We start from the raw sequence: 8,019 nt of genomic DNA on the forward strand, positions 1-8,019 counted from the left end.
CGGTCCTACCAGGAAAGATGGTACGGTTCTCACGGCCCAGCGCCGGTTTCCTCCACCGGTAACGGTTCCTCCGCCACCGGCAACATAAACTGCGGTCACGTAATCCGCTAGCCAGTCTTCCGGCTTGGTGGTGCCATCATATGTTTTTGTGTCACGGGGCAACATGAAGTTGCGAACCGGTGGTTCCTCTTTCATGATCCGTGGGCCAAAGCATTTTGGGCCCGGAGGACCTTCTGCCTCAACCATTTCAGATAAGTACATCCTATCCAGCCTGTGCCTCGCATCCCGGTCTGGTAGGCATCTTTCTCCTAACCGTGTCCCTAAAGGGTTCCGGTAGGTTGCAACTCTTTCAATTCCTGAATCAGCTTCATCATAACGTTCCGGTACCGCGGCCCTTGCCTGCCGGTACCTTGGCGGAGGCATTTCCTCCTCATACGCTGCTCTTGGCGCACGATAATTTTGCCCGCTTTCTTCTCTAGCGGCATAATCATTTCCGGCATAACCCTTTCCGGCATAACCGCGACCTGCCCCTTGGCTTTTTCTACCGGCCTCGTGTCGCCCGGCTTGTTGTTTTCCGGCAAGTACCGGATCATACACAGTCATTTGCTGCGCATTCACTTCTTTTTCTTTTCTCATGTCCGGATGGGGGGACGATGCCTGCCCATGGGACTTGCTTCCGGCGTTCTTTGTAGATTTTGAAGTCGCAGCTTTGTTTACCTTAGCAAGCTGCTCAACATTTTGTGCCTCTATCATGTCAAGCAACTCCCTAACACGATCCTGTTGTTTAGCTAAGGCATCTCCGGTAAGCGATTCACATAGCTCTACTGCAGCCCTAGCAGCTTTTATGGTTTTATCCGGACTACTGTACTTAGGTTTCTCTACAATGCTCAAAGATACAGAAGTACTCTTTCCGGCAAGAACTTCCTTACGCAGATCATGATCTAGGTTGCGAGCTCTAAGCCGGTTTTCCGGTATCCTGGCGGCATGAGCGCTAACAGAAGCAAAGCCATGGGCAGCGTTATACTCACGTAGGGTTAGGTTCAGCTCGCGCTGCGCCCTGATGATGTCCGCGCCTGCGGAGAGCAGCTTCTGTTGTTGTGCCTCCAGCTCCGCCTGAGCCACCGCCGGGTCGATGTTCTGCGCGAGGGGCGTCGCCAGCACGTTCATGGCCGCTTGGAGAAGAGTCTCCGGTGGCGCTGTAGATGCACCCGCAACCTCCTGGTTGCGCTCGGTCGGCGGCTTGACCGTGCGCGTGGACTTCGTCGGTCCTGCGCCTTCCGCCGCAACTCCTTTGCCGGCGTCACCCGCGCCAACCACCAGCACCTCGACGCTGCCGGCGGCGTGGCTGCCGCGAAGCGCAGACCTTGGCGGGTCCGGAGCCACCAGCACCGACGAGAGGCACTGGCGCTCGGGGACGGTGCCGTAGTAGACGCGGAAGCTCCCGAACTCGATGACGCGGCCGTTCTTGGGGAACTTACCTCCATTGGCGAAGCAGCCCGTGTTGTCGTTGATGAAGTCCATGGCGAGGACGCGTTCGACGAGCGCGGTGACGACACGCTCGCCGTCGATGGTGAGGAGGCCCGCCCGAATATGTACTCCAGCAAGCGCAGCTGCTGGCCCCACGGTGGGCGCCAACTGTCGTCGTGGTGAACAGACAGATGCCATGGGATGGCTTAAGTTGCGGCCGAATGTGCGCTAGAGGATTCGGGTGAGGGTTTTGGTATGGATGGGATGGAATCCGGATGGATTTTCTATGAACTTGGCCTTGGCCAGAGGTAGAAGAAGATGAACACAAGAACTATTTCCCCTTCAGATCTTTCTATTCCTTGATCATAAGAGGTTACAGGTTTCTGGATACAAGACTGGACGTATCACATCGTGCCCGCGTTAGGGCGTACCCCCTCTCCTTATATAGGGGAGAGGGTGGCTTACAGGGGAAGAAACCCTAGGAAACCCTAATGACATCTTTGACTAGACAAACTACTTTACAAAGCTTCTTTAGCTACCGGCGTCACCGGTATCTCTTTAATCAGGGAGGCTGACGTCCTCCGGTACCTTTTACGTCATCATCTGCTTTAGCCCCAGAGCTTCGTTTAAATCTGAAGTGCTTCGCTCATCCTTGTCCTCTAGCTCTTGAGAGAATCTTTGACCAGTCTTGCCGACGTGCTACAGTGTAGCCTGTAGCCTGTACCGGTAATCCGGTACCTTCTTAGCTTATTCCAGTATACCCCACCTGGGATACCGGTATAGATTTACTTAGCCAAAAGCTTAGCCTCACAGTCCGGAATAATCTTTAAACCGGTAACTTGATGGCTCAAACCATCCGGTTTGGCATGCCTTTGGCATACCGGGGGTTATCCCCACAACAAGATGCGTAGTACATTGAATGGTTGAGGCTTGAAAGAAAGTGTTGTTGATGATGAACTTTTTGAAACATTGAGCATGGAGAAATATAATTACAATATATTTCGTGATAAACAGAATGCTATCCATCTTGCCAAGAATCCAAGTTTTCACTCTTAAACCAAGCACATTGAAGTCAGGTATCACTGCATTCGAGAAGTTGTGAGTTCCAAGTCCCTGAGACTTGAGAAGATCCATACGACAAGAATGGCTCGGATATGATGACGAAGATATTGCCAAGTGAGAAGTTACTTGTATGTTGCAAGGCAGAGGGCATGGCGGTGCCCCCACATGAGTCAGATGATGCATAATGTTGAGTATCCTCCTCATGTGAGGTGTGATGAGATGACCTAAATGAAACCTTTCTGGCAGCCCAAACATATGCAAGATCCCACTACCCCATTAGGGTTACGTCCAAGAGTCATTTTGGACATTCCACATGAGGGAAGAGAGAGGATAAGCCTCCCATCGAGCCACCAATTAGTGGTGTGAGAAAAATCCAGGACGACATCCATTGGAGAAGAAAACCAAGAGATAAGAAAAAGAGAAAAAGTTGAAGGAAGAAGCTAAATCAAGCGCCAACCTTGCTCACAAGGTTATGAAGACCAGATTTGTTACATTGTCTCCTGCAACTCTTGTGTCTGAATTCTTGTTGTTGGCATGTAAGATATGCTTGTATCTTGATGTATGAGATCCTATAATGCTCTCTAGAGTGTATCCACATTTGTTAATAGTGGAAGAAGATTTGGGTGGCTTTGACTCGTAAATTTTCCTCTTACCTTGAGAGGTTTTCCACGTAAAAACGATTGGTGTCCCTGTGTATTGATTTGCTTATTGCTACACCTATGCGCTGAGAACAAATATGACTTGTCCTACCTATTTGAAGAAATCAACTATTTGTGTCGTGAGCTCACCCCACGACTTGTCCTTTGTTGGGACAAAATATATTTCTCTATATATATATGTTTAATGCATATATTTTTCTTTCGTGATTGAGCAACCATCTGTGAGGTTAGTGCACGAGTGATGCTAAAGTTTACGTCTTATTTCGCTTTTGTATTTTTAGATTACGTTTGGGTGTGCTGATTTCTCAACATTATGTTCTTCGGGACGAAATGCATCCTTCCACAGGTACATATACAACACAGTTAACACGTAAACATTCATCATCCTGGATCATGACCCAGTACACCCACGACACGCACGTAGTGGTTATTTTCTGGATTTGGATGCTCGCCTCCCCCTTTTTCTGTTAATATATTCAAGGTGGACGAAACATATTATGTCGCCGGCAGCGCCGACGGCTCAAGCTAGCACAGTGGTCTCTGCGACGACGGCGGACCGGAGGTCGACGGCTGCCTCGACGTGATCGCCAGCCGCCTCGCACAGCTCCGGCAGCGCCTCCCTGATGTTGTGGATGCTCTCCAGCGCCACGTCCGCCCCCTGAACCAGCACCGAGCTCCCTACCTGCATCATCGTTTCAGAGCGTGTATATGTGTCACTAGTCCTGTCAGTAATCTAATTATGTGGGGATTTATGCAGGGAGAGCTTACGATGACGGTGTGGAATCCTGCAGCTTTTCCTGAGGCAATGTTCCGTGGGCTGTCGTCGAAGAACACCTGCCCAAGAAACAGTCCTGTCAGTTACTGCCTTGCAGCTTGTAATTTTGCATGGTTAAGTTGCTTACTGTCTTCTTGGGGTCGAGTTTGGCGATCTCAACGACGGCCTCCATGGACTCCAGAGACGGCTTGCAGAGGATCCTCTTGCCAGAAGTTGAGTCATGTGATGGCTGGTTCAGGGTCTCGAAGCATATGATTCCCTCGAAGCACCCCTCCAGCCCCATCTTCTCCAGGACGGTTACCGCGTGAGCTTCATCAGAGTTGGTGAATATCTGCACTTGAGCAACACGAATTATGACTGTTGCAACCATTTTCAGTGTTCAGAGAAAATGCAAACAATTAACTGTCGTTGACACCTCGCTGATGTACCAAGAAATATCAGAGAGTGGATTGGACGATGAGCTTACTATTTTCCTCTGGGGCAGTGAGAGCAGCAGGTTCCTCAGGACAGGGTCAGGCTTGAGCTTCTCGTATGGCAATGCACCGTGCACGCAAGCGTGGAATTCATCGCAGTCGAAATCGTAGCCCAAAAGCTTTTTTCAGAAACAGAGAATACGTGAATTTTAATACGGAGTAGTAACAAAAGTAGAAGGAAAGTCGAAGACTATGAAACTAAGAGTGCTGTGACATACCTTCAGACCGGCCATTGTAGTTCCGTATTCCCTGTACAAATCTAGGCACATCTTGGGGACCAGGCTCTCTTCAATCTTTAGCTTGTTCAGCATGTAATCTGCAATTTGGTGATACAAATTATATGAGATGGCAAAATTTGCAGCGTGAAAACTGAAGACTTGCGCAAGTGTTACTTACCTATTATGTTCTGCCGGCAGGCAAGGTTGATTCCTAAGCTCAGTGGGTAGAGGGTATCATCCATGTCTGAACATGTGTGGAGATAATCAAATAAGATTCTAGAAAAAGAAAGCTGTTCTGCAAAACTCACTGTTCATGAAAATATAGTACACTGAAAACTGTCAGTAGGTAGACCTACCGAATAGCAAGCAATCAAATTTGGCTCCATTCATGTAGGACTCCATTTTCACAGGTTGGCTAATGTCTGCAACCATGGAGGAAAAAAACATCATCAGCAAAGAAATGTTAGAACCTGCTAAAGCTTTCTTTGAGCATGTTTTCCCTTTTGTCAGGATTGTTTTCGTCACGCCTACATGTTGTTTTAGCACGTTACTTAAGATGATAACAAATAGATACTGCTTGCATCCGTTCAACTAGCCTCAGACTGCATGATAATAAGAACAGAGTTTATTAACACAGATATCAGCAACTTGAGAGCTAAGCGAGGCCATAGAGGATGATGGTAGAAATCATTGCCGAAGTTTAAAATAAAAAAGAAGCAAACTGAGCGCACCAATGAACAAAACTATTTAAATTGGTTAAACTGGGACCTGCTGATAATCTTCTCTGGCTAACTAGTCGAACATTCTCTTGAGCATGTTTTTCTCTTCAGAATTGTCTCAGCAAACGAACATTTTCTTTTCTTTCCTTTCTAGAGGTTCATGCTAACAAGCGTCACTGAAACTCCAACAAAACAACATAAGAAAACTAAACTGACTAGCATCACCATACCAGTGACCAGACAATTTGAGAAAAGAAATGGATGATCAAGGCTGAAACAATAGCAAAGCAAGCACCCAAAACAGTTCCAACATGGAAATATACCTAGCTAGTAGATGCGATTACAACGGAAGCACAAATACGCCCTGCAGGTGGATTGCCATTTCGCCACGCCAAGCTCCTCTATTTATACAGAGAGGATCAGGGGACACGACGAGGAGGTTAGCCGCAGGCCTGATCCGCTCGCTGGAGGATGACACGACACGGTTTGGCTGGGTGTGTGTCTGATGACGGAACTTGAATATTATTGCTTCACCTGCCCTGATAGCTGCTACTTTGCTCGTCATCTCCCATCAGAGAACACCCGGAAGTGCTCTCCCACGCGACGTCCTGGGCTGGATAGCGATTGGTCTGGTTCTTGCTAGTGGAGCTCGCGTCGGACGGCGTCGGGGATCGGCCAGCCTACGCCACGAGAATCGCAGGGTTTTTCCTTTAAAAGCATTTGCTTTTGTTTAGCTTGCATTGGGTGACACCGACCAAACTGGCTAGCAGATGATTCGGTACCTGTCGATCCATCAGTGATGCGGCTGTGTTCTGGATGTAGGCGATGAATTAGAAAAAGAGATACGTAGGGGATTCGGTAGCTCGCTGATGCGTCTGGTTATTGTTTTCAGAGACTCGTCGAGAAGGCGAGGTGACACGCGTGTTGCGTTTCTTAGCGCACCACCGGCATCGGCCAAAGCAGAATCACATCGCTTTCAGTCTTTCCGTTTATGCGATGGTGACCTGTTCGAGCTTCGAGCTCGCCGTTTTCAGGTTAGCTAACTTTATGTGTGCATGATGGAGAGTGAGAGCAGGGAAATCAAGGTGTGGCAACCACAGAATAAGAAACAGGAAGATCGACAGTGCATGATCTCCGTTTCAGAGGACAAGAAACTCAATACTCCTGTTGGATGCTGCGTTCGCCTTCTTTTTTCAGGACGGTGGGTAGTGGGCAGTGGAGACGAGCTACCTGGCCACCGATTGACGAGATGGCTTTAGTTAGGTCTGCATGATCCTGAACTCCTGATTAATCAGCACAACAAATGGATGCAAAGAAAGACTTCTTCTTTTTTATCTTTACATGACACAACTTACAAGTTTCTATTGCTAAATTGATAGCGGGATGACTGCGGTAGTGCGGTGTGGCAACAGAAGATTTGGACTATGGCTCCTGTTAAGTAACTTGGGTTTTCTAGAACAGACAAAAGTTGTGGCTGTAGTTTAGTGGTGAGAATTCCACGTTGTGGCCGTGGAGACCTGGGCTCGAATCCCAGCAGCCACATTTTCATTTTTTGTTGTTTTGTAATCTTAGTTCTGCTGCTGAGTTACGGGCCGCGTTTGACATTTCCATTTTTTGTTGTTTTGTAATCTTAGTTCTGCTGCTGAGTTACGGGCCGCGTTTGACTTGTCACTGCTGATCTTGCGCCATTAATATCAAGCCCAATAAAAAGGCCTTTCATCGACTTTTAGACCCGAGGATACACAGCCCATGTCTGCCAGTCTTCATGTTTTACCTTTTTCCTGATTTTCCATCTCCCGTCAATGTCTTGAACTCTTGATCATGCATGAAATGGTGGACCGTAATATGTTATACCCACTCCAATGAAATTTGCAGTTTGTTCGTAACACTGCAAATTCATGACCAAAGGTAGACAGAAATTGATGACTAAAAATTGGAACCCTTAGTACAAGAATAGAAAATGCCCTTAACTTGTAGAGTGGTCGTGATACCACTTTAAAATATATTGAAAACGAAAACTATAAATGATGTTAAATCAAGTAAGTCGTCCTAAAATCATACTACCTTACATTAAAATTTTAGAATTGAGTGATGTTGTCCCAAACAAAATGTAAATGAAAATTAAAAAGTATATGTAGAAATACATATTTATTTTACCCAAAACTTGTGAATTCTGATATAATTGATAAGGTCTTACACTTAATATTATTTTAATTACCATGGGTTTACCTCTGTAAAATGTCTAAACGTTACCTAGGAATTTTGAAACCGAGTTAGTTTTTTAAATAATTTAAGATCGCCTTAAAATGTAAATTCTACTTCCCAATACCATATTTTAGTTTACACGTTACTACGGAGTTAGTCACTAGAACTGCAATTGAGATACGTGAGAGTAATTATTCAGTTGTAGCAGTACATCGAATTTTACCTTTCATACAAAATATTCTAATTGTGTCGTGCTGAAAAACAATACTATTGATTATTAAATTGTAGCATTGCTTTGTATTCATCCTTTCAGTAGAAACTACTGAGTAGATGTCAAAGGAGGAGCTGATTGGGATCAGCAGCAAGTTAAAGATACAAAGGGGGGATCTAGTTCTTCAGTGGCCCACCCCATGCTTTTTAGTAGCTCGACGGGTGGTGGAT

The 8,019-nt window shown here is 46.5% G+C and overlaps 1 protein-coding gene and 1 non-coding gene across 2 annotated transcripts; one reads left to right on the forward strand and one right to left on the reverse strand.

The window, feature by feature from the left end:
• Window positions 1-3,551: 3,551 nt before the first annotated feature.
• Window positions 3,552-5,737, reverse strand: LOC124677655 (suppressor of disruption of TFIIS). The gene is made up of 8 exons (XM_047213618.1): window positions 5,697-5,737; window positions 5,011-5,076; window positions 4,833-4,898; window positions 4,655-4,752; window positions 4,430-4,555; window positions 4,091-4,294; window positions 3,957-4,022; window positions 3,552-3,870 (listed from the first exon to the last, which is right to left on the reverse strand). Exons 2-8 carry the CDS (start codon window positions 5,054-5,056, stop codon window positions 3,709-3,711), a joined length of 768 nt encoding a protein of 255 aa, XP_047069574.1. The 5' UTR covers window positions 5,057-5,076; window positions 5,697-5,737; the 3' UTR covers window positions 3,552-3,708.
• Window positions 5,738-6,843: 1,106 nt separating this feature from the next.
• TRNAH-GUG lies at window positions 6,844-6,915 on the forward strand. Its single transcript has one exon. It is a non-coding gene; the product is annotated as a tRNA-His (tRNA).
• Window positions 6,916-8,019: the final 1,104 nt, after the last annotated feature.

The sequence above is a fragment of the Lolium rigidum genome, chromosome 7, assembly GCF_022539505.1.
Source record: "Lolium rigidum isolate FL_2022 chromosome 7, APGP_CSIRO_Lrig_0.1, whole genome shotgun sequence".
Lineage (NCBI taxonomy): Eukaryota > Viridiplantae > Streptophyta > Magnoliopsida > Poales > Poaceae > Lolium > Lolium rigidum.

What these genes read in the sequence shown, in the direction of transcription:
- LOC124677655 (XM_047213618.1), bottom strand. Translation starts at nt 5,056, where the DNA reads ATGGAGTCCTACATGAATGGAGCCAAATTTGATTGCTTGCTATTCG. An exon ending in CTACAATGGCCGGTCTGAAG is followed by an intron (nt 4,556 to 4,654) that starts GTATGTCACAGC and finishes TTCTGAAAAAAG; the next exon opens with CTTTTGGGCTACGATTTCGA. An exon ending in CAGGATTCCACACCGTCATC is followed by an intron (nt 3,871 to 3,956) that starts GTAAGCTCTCCC and finishes ACGATGATGCAG; the next exon opens with GTAGGGAGCTCGGTGCTGGT.